At 37.6% G+C, this 17,093-nt stretch overlaps 2 protein-coding genes across 2 annotated transcripts in view; one reads left to right on the top strand and one right to left on the bottom strand.

Annotated features, from left to right (window-relative positions):
* The window catches only part of LOC125226848 (transcription-associated protein 1-like), a 38,808-nt gene extending 31,475 nt beyond the window's left edge, over positions 1 to 7,333 (bottom strand). The window contains 8 exon segments of the mRNA XM_048130980.1: positions 343 to 613; positions 873 to 1,064; positions 1,464 to 1,668; positions 2,065 to 2,300; positions 3,048 to 3,214; positions 5,371 to 5,565; positions 6,259 to 6,564; positions 6,939 to 7,333. Of these exon segments, the coding sequence (XP_047986937.1) occupies positions 343 to 613; positions 873 to 1,064; positions 1,464 to 1,668; positions 2,065 to 2,300; positions 3,048 to 3,214; positions 5,371 to 5,565; positions 6,259 to 6,564; positions 6,939 to 7,085 (1,719 nt within the window). The 5' untranslated portion in view covers positions 7,086 to 7,333.
* Positions 7,334 to 10,010: 2,677 nt separating this feature from the next.
* Positions 10,011 to 16,968, top strand: LOC125227174 (plexin-B). Its single transcript, XM_048131406.1, has one exon. It carries the CDS (start codon positions 10,134 to 10,136, stop codon positions 15,822 to 15,824), a length of 5,691 nt encoding a protein of 1,896 aa, XP_047987363.1. The 5' UTR covers positions 10,011 to 10,133; the 3' UTR covers positions 15,825 to 16,968.
* The last annotated feature ends 125 nt before the right edge of the window (positions 16,969 to 17,093 follow it).

Genomic DNA, 17,093 nt, shown 5'->3' with positions numbered 1-17,093 from the left:
TACTAGACGATACTAGTTTTCCAAACTTAGCAAGACCATACTTGAAGTGAAAACAGTTATCGCGAAGAAAACTAATTTCTAAACAGCTAGAGTTTTATCTGTTTGTTGGTTAAGAAATGCTAAAAGTTGTTTTCCCTCACTTTCTTTTCTTTTTATCAAATTTAAAGCCAGTGACTAACAAATTTAATATTTTACAACGATATACAAAACGTAAAGAAATATCTCTATAACAGTTTGTACCTAAAACTAATTGAATGGCCCTGTTCCACTAGTTCAATAATCGCTTTGACACTTGATTACGTGCTATGTAATTTATAAACAGTATGAAACTGTACTACTCACCTTACACGAAGCGCATCCCCACGTAATAGTCTTCACGCCGCACACCAATGTTTTCACCAGCGTCCTATAGTCGCCCACATTCAGATTATTCATCTGAGAGCTCGGGAAGCCGATCTTCGACTTTTCTTCAGGCTTGGACAGGCTATCTAGGAAGTCTGGAGCTGGCTTTTCATCTTCTACTTTGATTTCGGTGGAGGTGGAAGGCGCTGATGTGGTGGGGGTGTTAGGAGTGGTGCCAGCGGCTACGCCATTGGGCGGGGTCATTTGTTTACTGGAAAAAAAAGGATTATTGCTCATCTTGTCATGACATGCTCCCTTAAGTTTGACTGTGCATAGATATCACCAGTTCGTTTTTCAGCAAACAACCCAAAATTTGGAAATAGTTTTGATCTTCAGCATGTCAAGTATCCTCAAAAGGACCTTGAAATAGTGCACCAGCTCAGTCATCGTGGTAGTCTATCAGGTTTAGGAGGAGCTTGTCGAGCTATTTAAATGCTAATATGTTTAAATCCTCAATAAAATATACGTACCACTTAGCCATAAGCGCAGGTAGCTGCAACTTGGATATAGTTTTGAACTTGAGCACAAAGACTTCGAGTATCCTCATGAGCAACTGTCTTCCTTGCGGCTGGGCGCCAGCCCCGGGCGCCGCTTCGCTTTCCGACCGCTGACGGATGCAGTCCACCAGGTTTAGGAGGAGTTTGCATGACATCGTTTGAATGCTGGAAGATAGAAATAGTTGAGACAGATACAATATCCATACCAAGTAGTAGCTTGGCTCAAACCGTGTGTCAACATTAGTGTAGGCAAAATTGTATCGTAAGTGAAGGTTAATAAACCAAACTGCTGAGTATAACCAGTATCCACTACAGTCTGCAAATGTGGTTGGCGCAACCGATGATAGTTGTTAGTGCACTAGAATCCCACAATTGACAAAACACCACAGCGTTAGGAGCGCTAAATCGATCTCACATATTACGTCCAATGGAGAGGTTAGTGGTCAAACCTGATAAGTTGAGCAATATTTGTTTTTGAAATTCAAACTACGTGCAATTTACGCAATGTTCACTTTATCTTGTTTTACCTCTAATAGTCCTGAAAAGTGTCCATATTCCACTCACCTAGTAGGCAACGATTCGTCATGAACATTCTTAGAAAAAAGATGTGCAGCGATGGCCAAGTCAGTCAACGGAAGGTGCTGTCTAACGTGGTGCACCAAATCCGCAAGTGTGGAGTATGCTAGAGGGCGTAGTGACTCGTGAACAGTCCAGCCACCTCCGAGTAACACGTCCTCGTCGAACAAACGCTCCATGTAGGGAACAAATTCTGAAAGGTTACCAGTGTTTTTATCTCATGTAGGATTGAATTACAAAGTTATAATCTTTCTTTGTCGGATTTAGGATAGCAAAATTTTTTAGCCTACTGGCTTATTTTATGTATATAATATGATATATGATTATGAATGATACAAGCGTTACAAATCAGTACTAGGTACTAATTGTAAGCAAAAATGGAATCTATAATGGGAATAAATTTCAAAGGAATTGGATTGCAAAAAAATTGAGAACCACTGATTAGTTATGACCTTATGACACTCTGCGGCGGCTAGGGCCAATAGCCTAATAGAGCTTTTTGAACTGTTTTTAAGAAGAAGTAATTAGAAGTATAGTATGAATTTCTTTGTACACAGACTGAAGTTTAGTATAAGAAAAAACTACTCACTCAGTCTCAAATCTGTAGCTAGAATATGTCTAGTTGCTATCACCAACTCCTTCCTTAGATGCGCCACTTCAGGTGGGCACAGCGTCAATAGGCCTATGATGCCTTTCACCATGAGATTGGCATGATTGGCAATTGTGTCCTGGTATATCCTAATTATGTAAGCTAGGAATGCTAGAGTTTTAATCTGAGCACCCATGAAGTCCACAAATACTTCTTTGTTGAATGATGCGGATTGTCTAAAAACAAATAATACAGAATTAAATAAATAAAAATAATTTATTTCAGATAGAGGTTCATAAATGGTTCGTAAAACATTTAAAATTAAAGCTAAGTCAGTCCAACTTTTTTCCATTTTATACACATAATTAAATTTCAGTTTAATTTGATTATGAAGTATCCATAATTATATTACAAATGAAACATCCATACTAATCTTACAAATCGGAAACTGTGTTTATTTGTCCGTCTTTCACGGCTAAACGGAGCTAGTTGAAGTGAGAGAGTGACATTGACTACGTTTTGTCTCTTTCTACCCCCCTCTCACTTCTCTCCATGAGGGGGTGTTTGTATGGAGCATTCTGCAAATATTCGAATTTAACGCGAGCGAAGTTGCGGTCAAAAGCTAGTGATTTTATTGCTGACATTTTTAACAATATAAACCTATGGAAAGCAATGGAAATTTGTGACAAAAAATCAAACAAATTCACTTCTTTTCATTGCTCTTGAGTAAAAAATACACAAGTTTATTTTTTTATAAATGAAATGTAACAGATTAGCTTTTGCTCCTTATAAAACAACTAGCTTTTTCCCGCGGCGTCGCACGCGTTAGAAAGAGACAAAAAGTAGCCTATGTCATTCTCCATCCCTTCAACTATCTCCACTTAAAAATCACGTCAGTTCGTCGCTCCGTTTGGCCGTGAAAGACAGACAAACAAACAGACACACACACTTTCCCATTTATAATATTAGTATGGATAACTTACCTATGTGCTGCCGCCGGTTGCAAAGTGATAGTCTCCATAATGAGAGGTATGAAGTTACTGACTTCCTGGTGCACATTCTGTTTGTACAGCTGGTACATCAGCACCACTATGATGGGCAGCTCTTGGATCACTTTCAGAGACAACACGGAGCGCGGTATGAGGTTGTACTGGAAAATTCAACAGATGACAGAGGTGGAGTTGTGAACTCCACCAGTGTTAATCAATTTAAAAATAGACTAGACAAACTATCTAAGTAGTGAAATCGTGCAAAGTGAACTATGATTTAGACGTACCAGCATCAGCTGCCTGTCTAAAACGAAATAATAATAATAGTAATAATAAACCCCCAGGGCAGCTTGTGGCGAGCTGAATGGGAAGTGGCGTCCCTTGGGTCCCATGCCCCCGAGAGTCGATCAGATCCCTCCCTCCGGCGTGCCTTCATTGACCGGCCGGAGTGAACACTGAGCAGGGGTCGCAGGACTCTCACCTCTGGCTTGCCTTAACCGGCCGTCCAGAGTGGGGTGCCAGAGCTATATGCTTGCAGGGTGGAAGTGAAATATGCATAAGACGCGAGTTGGCACAGTGGCTGTTTCGTACAGACTGGGTAGAAAGCGGCGCACACCTCTCCACACCCTGAGTCGCTCACGCTATGTTGTGCCCTTGTCGCTCCGTGCGAGCGGCCGTTTTCGGGGACCCATATAGTGAGTTGGCGAGTCACCACCTGCCTATTTTGTCATGTTTTGTAACATATGAGTAAGGCAGGTGCCATAGTTTTTCCAATAGCACCGGTTACGAATCCACTAGCAACTCAACATAATAGCCCGGTTTCTTTTTGTACCTTTATCTTACAATAGTTCTACACTAACCGGGGCTTGTCCTTGGGTGCATTACTATAGTGCGGACAGGGATAATCGCTGGTTTGTGTCACATTACATTTAGATTAAACTGTTCTAAAGGGCCTCTGCGCTGTTGGCTTCGGCCCCACGTATGCCTTACAAAGGTCCGGGACCCCATGGTCCCGAGATATGTAAAGAACAACAGTAATAATAATAATAATGAGCTCATGTAGTCAGACAATAAAAGATTTGAAATAGCTTGTGCATAAAAAATGATAAATAAAAATATAATTTCAAAACTCAAAAAGACCCTTCATTTATGAGTAAAATGAGATGTAAAAGTATCAAGACTGCAATTTAATGAGTTAGAATTTTTTGTACTTGTCTAGAGTCTAGACATAGCTGGGCACCGTTAATCAAATAGTTAACTTCGTTAATCGCTAATCCGTTACTAAAAAAGTTAACTTCGTTTATCGTTAAAGCGATACATTTCGACAAATTTAACGTAAGTTAAAGTTAATCGTTAATCCGTTAACACAATATTTAGTTGCATCAGTATCCACTATAACGTATTATATTTCTGTAAAAGGCCGAAGTACTCTAGGCTGCACGTGGAAGGCAGTGATCGCCTGAGCTACTGCCAAGAGCTGTGTCAGGAGAGATGCTGGCGGTGACGGGACTGTTGTGGCACTTTGGGCGGTAGAGGCTAGGGAAGCGAATGTGGTCGTAAATAGGGCTCGAATTTGCTGCCCTATCACTACAACAGTCGCCATGGTAAAGCTTAGGATTCACCGAATCAAAGTTAGTAAAAGCAAATCCACGTGAAGAATACTTTTTTAGGTAATATTTCGGACTTTTAGCAATCGACATCGGTAAAACCTAGGATTTACCGGCAAATCATAGGATTTGCCGTACTTCGGGCTTTTATAGTAGCGTTCAGAAGGTGTTTTTCGCAGCACAGATGGCGCCTGTGCCCTACTAGATTAACGATTAACGGACTCGGAGAAATTTAACGGAAGTTAACGAGTCCGTTAACATTTTTTCAAGTTAACTTAAAAGTTAATCCGTTAATCGAAATGTTAACTTCGTTAATTAACGATTAACGGATTAACGAGTTAATGCCCAGCTATGAGTCTAGACCCATATATGGTGTATTTAAAATATTGACAAAGGTACCTAAATAGGAGTATATTTAGTATAAACACAAAAAAAACTGGTACATATTCATTTTCAAGATAACTTGTGTAAAAATGAGCAAGGAAAGTATGATTATACAAAGATGGATATTTTCCTCTTTCAATAAAAATATTTTGCTAAAGAGTCGTTGAAAGTCAACAAATAGCATATGTATCTCAAGACTGGAAATTTTGTACTAAATTATAGAACACAAGAGTTGAAATGTGCAATGTTAAACTTAGGAAACTTACGGACACTATTATTTCATACAGTTACATAAAGAATGTTCATAAACTTATTCAAAAGATTACCGTGACTACACTCCCATCAAGTAACTTCTTCTCGGTGTGTATAGGGGTTGTGGTGTATGTCTCCTGCAGCAACTGCTCAATATTCACCTCCGACAAATCCTTCACCCTGATTGTGGGCTTTGGCTCAAATATTTTAGGCAAGTGGTTTGGCAAATCTGAGTATATACCTTTCACCCATTGCAGGAACTTGTGAATCTAAAATTAAACATAAACTTACATGACAACCTAAAAATTAAATCATTAAAGTATCTAAGGAATCAGAAGCAGAATTAATCCTTTCTCATGTAGCAAAATAAATCTACTATTGAATGACTTCACATCTTGGAGAGTAGAGGTATTGGTTAATGCTGGAAACATTCTAAAAGGAATAAAGTATGTTACCATCCTGTTATAATGAGACTGATCATAATTTTTCAAATTAATGTATGTTCTAACAATAAGGCATTAATATTATGTTTTCCATGCAGCAAACTTTGCTCAGTCACTAGGGTCGGCTCACACCGGAATGGCAGCGGCCGGCAGCGACGCGACGAGCACTTTTAGTGTGAAATAATTTTAAACTTGATCTACATATTTAAAAAGACTAATATGACTTGACTAACTCAAACTGGTCGCGCGGCCGCCCGTTGCGTTGTCAAGTTTGAGTTAGTCAAGTGATACTGGTCTTTTAAAATACGTAGATAAAGTTTTAAGTTACCTCGGCGCAGCAGCCGCTGCTCGCCGCTGCCGGCCGCTGCCGGCTGCTGCGCCCACTGCCATTCCGGTGTGAGCCGACCCTTAGCATTTATTTCTGACCATTAGTGGTCCTTCACTCAGCTTTGTGTCAAATAAGTTTTTAAAAATCAAAGGGCTAAGAATAAGAACCACATGTTATCTGATTATACTTACATCCACTTCAGTATTGTATGGTGGCCTATACTGTTTATGGAGTTCCATAAATATCTTCAAGCACACCAACACATTCTCCTCATTCTCAATCTCCATCAACTTCAGCATCAGTATCAGGATGTCATTCACATACTGCTTCAGTGTTTCGCTTATGGGCAGACGGTGAATCATTTCCAGAATCAGCTTCCGGACTTGCTGAATGTTGTACTCGGCTATAAAGTGAGGTTCTCCTTCTCTTAAAATTTTGAGAAATATGTTGAGCGAGTGAGCAAGGAATTGAGGGTATTGAGGAGAGCTCAGTATCACCTATAATGAAATAGACAAGTTGTTGACTTACAATAATTTTTGAGAAATTCCTTTAACATGGACAGTCACAAAAAACTTAATAAGTAATCTTAGGGACTTAATATTTTGACGCTCAGAGTGAATAACTCAAATATAAAAGAAATAATCAAAATAGTACAACGTAAGATTTAAATACATTAACCTATCAAAGGATATCAACCTTCTGTTAGTCCAATTTGAAGTCTTATGGGCTGCAAAGCACCAAACATTTTTAAAACTACTAAGTCTAACCCTTTAAAGAATTGAGTCTCAAAGGCTACTCAATCCTTAAGGTACCACCTACCGAAGTCTTCTGTAGGTCCTCACACCTTTAATACACTAGTTGCAGGGCTTACCTCGAAATTTTCACTAAGCTCTTGCGCAGCCTTCAACTTGATCTCATCCTTGGCGCCGGGGTCCGCCAACATAGTCACATAGCTCCTGTACGTGTTCATCTGGGTATGCGGGTCCCCCGGACCTCCCGTAGACATTGAGGCCATCATCGTGAAGTCTTGTTTTAAAGACCAAACTGCAGTCTTTCTATAAACTATTTAGTCGGCATGGTCTTTTCCGCACGAGCGCGGCTAAATCAGTTTTTATCGGTCTACATCCTAAAATATGCAGTGAACACTGGAATAACAGTGACATAAATAAATACGAATACTTAATTTATTTTAATTTGGACACTGAATTTTAATAAATAATGAATAATAAAAACATAAACTCCACAATCCACAAGTTTAGCCAAGCACTTTTTTTTAATGATGAGATGAGCACAGATAAATTATATCTGATGCGATATATGGGCGGATTTTTATTTTGTTGTAGCGTTTTGAAAAACTTGTGTTTTTATAAATGTTGTTAGTTTGAATGATAACAATTGTTTTTTCGTGTTCATTAGTCATTCATCTACATAAAATTCAATGAAATTAATAGCATTTTTGTAAGAACTGAGAAAAAAATTAACTTTAATCGGTGTTTCTGGAGCTGGGTGATCCACTGAGTTACAAACTTACTAATGTATAAAAATAACAAAAAAAGACATATATATATGTGAAATCTTTTATTAATATTAGAAATATTAACAAAATGAACTTAAATTTTAAAAAAAACAGTACAATAAACACAAAAGAACCCTCTAAAAATCACTTTTACATATCCACTGAGTGACATTGTGGTCAAAAAACTTTAAAACTTTTTCATAAAAACATAAAAATCTGTAGAAAAATTAACTATAAACTCCTATTAGATGTAAAGATGATGTTAGATTTATATAATATCATACTCACAGGTAGGCTAACAAAATCTTATAAAAATTTAAATTTACATCTAAGAAATTGCTAGGACAATTTCTCAGTGAAACGTAACATAAAACTAAGGGTGCGATTAACATAGAGCTAATTTAACTACGTCAAACAATTAAGCAAACTGTTTTTACGTGGATGTTAATATCTCAAATAAAAAAAAATTAAATTAACTGAGCCTTTTTCAGAAAAAGTGTACATATTCAGTGTCTTCAAAATATTTACTTTTTGGACTCATTTTACGCCTCACGTATGAAAATTGAGACCCTTAATTTAGTAATTTGTTTTCTTTGTATATTGCATCACATTCATGAAAATAATTAAACTTCCATATAAAAAAGTGACGATACATTTTTTTTTCATGTATATGATGTGAAAATATAAATGTGTACTTATAACGCGGCTTTATCGCTCCACTGAGTTACTTTTTAATCCACTGAGAAACAATATTTCTCAATGGAACGTAACGGTTACGCCTTTGAGAAACAAAATTCTGGTTGTAAATTAAATTATACAAACTCTTCCCATAAACGTTATAAATTATTAAAATAGTTATAAACTAACTAGTAATATGAACAGGTAGTTTCTTAATAAAATATACAACATACCTTCGAAAACGTTGTCACTATGTGGAACTCAGAAACGGACCTCTAAAACACGCTCGTAGTATCCTTCCTTCACGAGTTGTGGCGTGCGACTGACAACAAATAACCAATATGGCGTACACGGCAAGACATTATAATGTTGCCAGAATAAAAAATAACCTACCACTTTAGTAGTAAAATAAGTAAATATTGACGAAATTTCTCCGTAACTCAGTAGGATTTTCCACAGAGCCATTGTGGTTTATGTTTGAAATGATTTTTTAGTATTCTAAAACTATTTATGATAGATAAAGCGTTATTTAAATTAGAAATTAATGTACAAAGAAACATTTAAGTAAATAAAAACATATTGTTATGATACAAAAATAATATTTTAACGCATATGAAACATAAGTACTTCATGGTAGGACATGGGAAAAACAACACTTTTGTTGACTTCAAACAGAAGTTTTTATTAAAAATATGACTAATATTCATTCAAAACTAATAATTTCTGAAAGACAATTTATTTATTTATGCATAAATATCAAACGCCTGTAAAAAAGTGATATAAAATTTGTGCAATCTTTGTCAGAAGAGGTAGGACATGCCAAATTTGGTACCATACAACAAAAAAAAAATTTGCCCATATGAACACCAAATGTACACACTACCACAGAATTACAGTTAAACCAGAATGAGTAGTTAGGTCAAAAAGTGTGTCCACATGAGAGGTCATTGTTTGGGCTGGTGTCCCTCTCGCACTTACTGACAATGTCAACATTATTCAGTGACGTCATCACTGTCATACATTGGGGATACCAGTCAAAGTTCAAAGTTACTACCAAATCTACTAATACCCATTTGAACATATTTTTAATTATACAAATCTTTAATTTATTGGCATCAAAATAATTACATTATAATTATTTTTCAATTCTTTGAAATATATCGAAACCCTAGTTTGAATATAACACTAAAATAATATAAGAAGTTATAGGCTTCCCACAGACAGTCTTAAAAATTCATAATCTTAAAAAAAACTTGTATGCAATCTGACAGTTCAAATCTGTCAGTGTCTTGTCAGTGTCAGTTTGAACTGTCAGATTGCATACAAGTTTTTTTTAAGATTATGAATTTTTAAGACTGTCTGTGGGAAGCCATAAAGTCAGGTAATATACAGATAAAAATACTACTACCATGGTAACCTCATTAACACTGGCCACACGTGCGAGAGGGACACCAGCCCAAACAATGCCCTCTCATGTGGACCGTTTTCGCTAGTCCGATACGATCACTTTTCTGTCTCAGTGATAAGGTTCAATTTAGTATGGCAAAAAATGTGATTCCACAATCTAGTTTATTCATTCTAAATCTATGCACACTACACACATACCTTGTAAGATTAGATAATTGTGCAGTCTACCAACCTGCAGAAAAAAAGTATTTTAATATTATCTCATATTAAGATATGGTAACATTGCACTATGCTATCTTGTTTATGCCAAATTCTATATATTGTTTATTCCATGTCATCGGCATCGATGGATGCTTTTACATTATTTTTGTAAGAAAATAAAATGGGTTGAAGATGTAATGAAAACATCGTAGTGTTTGTGACAAAGTGCAATATATTTATGGGAAAGCAGCATAAAATGTAATAATGGCTGCTTTCAGGACAGTGTTATTCATAATAATCTGGCTTAGGAGTACAATAGTATACGGATACGACTTCATATCACAATACCCCAATCAACAAAATGAGACATTCCAATTCTATCACCTCGCTATTGATAAAGTTAGTGGACAAGTGTACGCGGGATCCTTAAACGCGTTACATCAGCTGAAATCCGACTTAAAACCAATACATGTAATCCGGACTGGGCCGAAACCCGATAATCCTATGTGCCATGCCAGTGGCTGTGATTCCGAAATAAAAACATCGCTAGTGGACAATGTGAATAAAATATTAGTGATCGACCAAGAGTCCCGTTTACTGATTGCGTGTGGGTCCGTCGCGCAAGGTTCGTGTTACAAATACAAGCTTGGTGACATTTCCGCGGAACCCGAGTTTGTTGCCGAGAGCGTAGCTGCCAACGATGCTGATGCCTCTACTTACGCCTTCATCGGGCCCGAGCGGTACATGTCCTGGGACCGATCAAACGTCCTCTACGTGGGCACGACATTCACCAACATCGGCGACTACAGGCACGACGTCCCAGCGATATCCAGCCGCGATCTCATGACTCTCCGCCTCGCCCAGTCTACATTCTCCAAGCAGAGCTCTATACAAATAGATGTCAAGTATAGGGATAATTTTTTGGTGCAATATGTGTATGGTTTTAATGCTAGTGATTATGCTTATTTTCTCATCATTCAAAAACATTCCCATCTCGCGGGTAATGAGGAAATGGGATACGTGTCGCGGCTGGCCCGGACTTGCGTTAACGATGACAACTACAACAGCTACACTGAAGTGACCCTGGAGTGTAATGTTCGGGAAGAAAACAATGGTAAGATTGAAGATGTCAATTACAATTTAGTTCAGGATGCTAAGATCGCTAGGGCCGGGACTAACCTGGCCACCCAGCTGGGCATTGAACCTGGAGACTCCATACTCGTCACATCATTTAGCCCATCTAAAGGTATCACTAATGAACCTGTAGCTAAGTCAGCAATTTGTGTATTTTCTTTGCAAGAGATAGAAATTAAGTTTAATGAGAATGTGCATATGTGTTTCAATGGTAGTACTAAATCCCGTAATATGGGATACATATCAGGCATGATATCAGATGGTAAATGTCCCAGTGTGGGATCTGTGGGCAACATACTTAACTTTTGTGAAGTAGGTCTTAAGATAAGTGGTTTGTATCCTATAAGAACTTCTCCTGTAATTTATTGGAATGATACTCTTGTAACCTCTGTGACTCTGTCAGTGACAGGGTTACACACTGTAGCTTTTCTGGGTACTAACAGAGGAAAGATGAAAAAGGTTCTAATAGATGCAGACAGGGCAATACAGTATGCAAGTGATGAGCTCCTGCCTGGGCAAAGGATACTGCCTGATACTACTTTATCACCATTTCAAAAATCTATTTATGTATTAGCAAAAAACACAATAGTGCAAATTCCTACAGAGAAGTGTACAGAACACAGTGACTGCTCCTCATGCCTCGAGTCCAATGACCCTCATTGTGGCTGGTGTTCTTTAGAAAAACGGTGCACTGTGCAGAGCATGTGCCAAAAAGGTACACAGAGTGCTCCCAGGTGGCTATCTCGGTACACTGGTCAACAGTGTATTGACTTTGAACAAATTATGCCTGACAAGATATCTATGAATGAGGTAACTACAGTGCAACTTGTCATTAGGACTTTGCCTGAACTACCTTTTGGTGATACATACAAGTGTGTTTTTGGTAATGCTCCTCCTATAGATGCGGCTGTGACAACAAGTGGCCTAGCTTGCCCTACCCCTGATCTTAAACATAGACCTAAAATATTGCCTAATCAAGACCATGCATATGTGCCACTCTCAGTACATTCATCAGAAACGAACAAAGATTTTGTCTCTAGAAACTTTGCATTCTATGACTGCTCCAGGCATACAACATGCCAATCCTGTATATTGAGTGAATGGGCATGCAATTGGTGCATTTATGATAACAGATGCACACATGACACATCTGTTTGCCAGAGGACTATCATTAGTGGAGAAAGTAACCCAACTAAATTACTTAACCATGGTATTGGACATTGTCCTCGAATTCGACAACACAAGCACCAAATACTACTCCCTAATAATGTACCCAAGGAGCTAGAGCTTGAGGTTGAAAATTTACCCCATTTGCAACCTGGCCACACTGGTTTCCAATGCATTGTCAGCATTGAGCAGGCTAACATGATTGTACCTGCCAGAGTTGAATCTAACCATTTCATTGTTTGTGACAAAACAACTTATTCCTATGAGGAATATGTGGGGGAATATAATGTTAGCGTAAAAGTGGTATGGAATCACAAACATTACATAGATACCATAAACATCACTTTGTACAAGTGTGAAATTCTTGGTTCACACAGGGAGCATGCAGACTGTTCCTTGTGCATCACCCGTAACTCAATTTACCAGTGCACATGGTGTGGAAATTCCTGTTCGTATAGTGAATCTTGCCTTGATAACCCAGTCACTGAATGCCCCAAGCCCCGAATAGACATGATCAAACCTCTGAGTGGTCCTATAGAAGGTGGAACAATAGTTACAATAGAAGGCAGCAATCTCGGTTTACGAGTAGAAGAAGTAACCGGAAAGGTACGCATTGGCGAAGTGCCGTGCGAAATAGTCGATTTCGAGGTTTCGGTTAGCATCACATGCCGCACTGGTCCATCTAACGGTTCTTCCGTGGCGCCAGTGATTGTTGAAAATGACGCTGGTTACACTGAGTCGTCAGTTTTGTTTAGTTACAAAAATATTAAATTGCAAGGTATATATCCTGCCCTTGGACCTGTTTCTGGCGGAACGCAACTAGCAATTGGTGGGCAGCACTTAAATATTGGATCGGCCATTTCAGCATACCTAGATGAGCTGCCCTGTTCCGTAAATAAAACCCAAACGTCCAATAGCAGACTCATTTGCATAACTCCGAAGGCCAATATGCCGCGCGTGATTCATACGATCACCGTTGCTATCGACAATGCTAATCGAACGCTAATGGGCGACCTGTATAATTATACTGCAGACCCAACTATAATGGAAATCAAACCTTTAAAAAGCTTCGTGTCAGGGGGAAGAATGATAACAGTTCATGGTACTAATTTGAACACCATCCAAAAACCACTAATGAAACTTTATCATGCTAAAGAGTTAGAACCTGTTAATTACACCGCTTGTGTTGTACTGAATTCCAATCAAATGGAGTGCCCCAGCCCTGCAATCAACAAAAAGTATAATGAAATTTTACAGGCAACTGCTTCTCAAACAAGTACGCCTCAGATAGCTATGAAAGTTGGTTTTGTAATGGACTACGTGGAAACGATGCACGATTTAGAGAAATATTTTAACCCTCCGCGAACACATATGGTTTTCGTGGAAGATCCTCACGTTTATCAATTTCCTAACAGAATAAAATCATATAAAGGTGACCCTCTTGTCATAGAAGGTGAGAATTTAATACGAGCAAGTGACGAGTCAGATGTTGTAGTCACTATTGGCACCCAACCATGTAATGTTACTAGTCTCACAATGCAACAGCTTCTATGTACCCCGCCAGAAATTCAACCTATGAATACAGACGAAAACGGTGTGCAAAACACAGACATCAATTTGCCCATGGTTGTAGTAAAAATAGGTAAAAATTTGAGATTTCCCATTGGATATCTTCATTACGAGTTATTACGAAATTACAATTTTCCACCCGAGGCAATAGCGGGCATTGCAGCTGGTACGTTCTTTTTAGTGCTTATTTTCATGATTGTATTGGTCATGTATCGACGTAGAAGTACTAAAGCTGAAAGAGAATATAAACGAATTCAAATACAGATGGATACATTAGAAAGTAATGTAAGACTAGAATGCAAGTTAGCTTTTGCTGAATTACAGACTGATATGTCAGACTTGGCAGCTGATTTGGAACATTCAGGTATCCCAACATTGGATCATGTAAATTATGTAATGAAAGTATTTTTCCCAGGCGTCTCCGACCACCCGATTCTAAACGTTCAGCGTCAATTTATTAATACACCACGAACTAATTATGACGCAGCAATGATTCAATTTGAACAGCTTTTGAATAATAAATGTTTCCTTCTGTCATTTATAGACACCCTGGAAGCACAAAAATCATTTAACATTCGGGATAAAGTGAATGTGGCTTCCTTATTAATGATAATTTTAATGGGAAAAATGGAATATGCTACCGATATACTAAAGTCGCTTCTACTGCGTCTTATTGACAAATCTGTCTGTAATAAACACCCCCAACTAATGCTCAGGAGGACTGAAAGTGTAGTCGAGAAAATGCTTACAAATTGGATGGCATTGTGTATGTATTACTACCTCAAGGATTATGCCGGTTCGTCGCTTTTCTTGCTATTTAAAGCAATAAAACATCAAATCGAAAAGGGTGTGGTTGATGCCATTACGCACGAGGCTCGCTATTCTTTATCAGAGGAAAAACTTCTAAAGGAGCAGATTGATTACCAAATCGTGACGCTGCACATTGTTCAGGATGATTTCGACGAAAAAGTTCAGTGCAAGGTTTTAGATTGCGATAGTATTTCGCAAGTGAAATCAAAAATACTAGATGCATTGTTTAAAAATACTCCGTTTTCAATGCGACCGTCCGTCCACGAAGTTGATCTCGAATGGCGACATGGGAGAGGAGGGCACGTGACTCTCCAAGACGAAGATGTCACAACGAAAACAGTCAATAGTTGGCGAAAGCTTAACACATTGGCTCATTACGGTGTTAAGGAATCCGCAATCATGTCCTTAATATCGCGGCAAAACGATAGTTTCAACACCCCTTATAAAATTCCATGCAAAAATTGCACAGGTATTTACTGTACTAACTCCCACATTAGAGTCGATAACAATGATCTAGATCACAATGTACATTTCTACCACTTGGTTAGACCTATTGAATACCATAATATAATAAACAAAACGTCCGAACACAGTCACAAGGCCATACCAGAGATCTTTTTAACGAGGCTTTTGTCAACGAAAGGAACCGTCCATAAGTTCGTTGACGATTTTTTCAGCACTATCTTAACAGTGAACGAAGTATTGCCGCCGGCAGTCAAGTGGCTGTTTGATCTCTTCGACGAGGCCGCTAGGACGCATGGTATCATGAACCCAGAGGTTGTTCATGCATGGAAATCGAACAGCTTGCCGCTCCGATTTTGGGTTAATCTTATTAAGAATCCCGATTTCATATTCGATATAAACAAAACGGCCACTGTAGACTCGTCGTTGTCTGTTATTGCCCAGACGTTTATGGACGCCTGCTCATTAACAGAGCACCGACTTTGTAAAGATTCTCCGTCAAATAAACTGTTATTTGCGAAAGATCTTCCCACGTACAGAGATATGGTGATACAGTTTTACCAGGCAGTTTCCCAATTACCTCAAGTAACCGACCAGGAGATAAGCACCTCTATGCAACAGCTTTCAGTACAACAATTAAACGAGTTTGATACACTCTCGGCCTTGAAAGAGTTATACATTTATGTCAGTAAATATAGAGAACAAATTATATTAGGACTAGAAATGGATCCACTTTGTAACAAAATGCACTTAGCTCATAAATTAGATAATGTAGCGTGCACAATGGAAGGTGACCCTACGTCTATATGCTGACTATATGATACCTTAAGTGAGGATTTAATTGCATTTACATAATTTTATTTATACATAACTATTTTGTAAAAAAAAGCTTTAATTTATTCTGAAAATACTCAGATCTAAAACAGATGTGTAAAAAGACTGTAAAATATCAGTTTGATTAAATCTAGTTAGGAAGGTTTATATGAAAATATTTTTTTCAGTGGATAATATAAAATACTTAAATTATATTAAGGATATCTATTACAATAATTCCTTCTCAAAGTTTTGTGTCACTTTTATTATTATTGGTGAATGTTACGCATTTACTCTCCCAGCGGCCATACTTTAGTGTCCATGCTATTTTTATAATTTAGGTAATTGTCTAGATACTCAAAATAGCAACAATAAATTGCTCTCTATTGTATTTGATTTCATTTTTATAGATCTGGCACTGTACCTCGATCAATTTTTATACTAAAAACTGAGTGTGTATGTATCTCAAAATATTTGATGTATTATGCTTAGGTGTATCTGTAAAGAGAGTTAAGTTTTAAGTTAGGGAAATGTTGTGATATTTGTATTTGGAATATTGATAAAGCATTATCAATTACCCCTTTGTAGTTGGTAATATAATAATATCAATATGAGTATTTATTTGTATTGTACCTAATGTTAACCTCTTTAAAATTGAGACTAGATTGATAAAAGCAGTTCAGACCGTAAAATATGACTTGGATAGTGAAATTGTGTCGGAGATATCGCTAAGTATTTCATGTTCATTTCTCATTTAAGCAAAGATTTTGAGGTGGTAGAAACTTCGTCAAATTAATGCTACAATTCTCATACCTAAATATATGTTACCGATACCGAATTGTCAAGTATCGGAACTAAAAATCCATCCATGATTTTAGCTTGATCTCATTTATTTTTGCTCAATTTTATGTTGCATATTTTTTCGAGAAAACTTTTAAAAATGAAGCTGTTTAGTCCGACTACGTAATTAATTATTATAATATTCCATTTACAAAATATTTTAAGATAGTATTATATAGATGTAACTTTTTAGTAAGGATAAGGCTCTCTTAAAGTTTTATATATTATTGACCTAGAAATATACTTATTTATCAAAACTACTGATTGTCATTGAAGTGGTACCGAAAATTAATCCTACCCCACCCTACCAGATTTTTTTTATTTCAGCCGCTCGAATTCGTGTATTTGGTTCAATAATTTTTTCGTTTCCACAGATTTTTAACCCCCGACGCAACGAAAAACGACGGGGTGTTATAAGTTTGACGTGTC

The sequence above is a fragment of the Leguminivora glycinivorella genome, chromosome 6 (genome assembly GCF_023078275.1).
Source record: "Leguminivora glycinivorella isolate SPB_JAAS2020 chromosome 6, LegGlyc_1.1, whole genome shotgun sequence".
NCBI lineage: Eukaryota > Metazoa > Arthropoda > Insecta > Lepidoptera > Tortricidae > Leguminivora > Leguminivora glycinivorella.
This window is presented reverse-complemented; position numbering and strand designations above follow the sequence as displayed.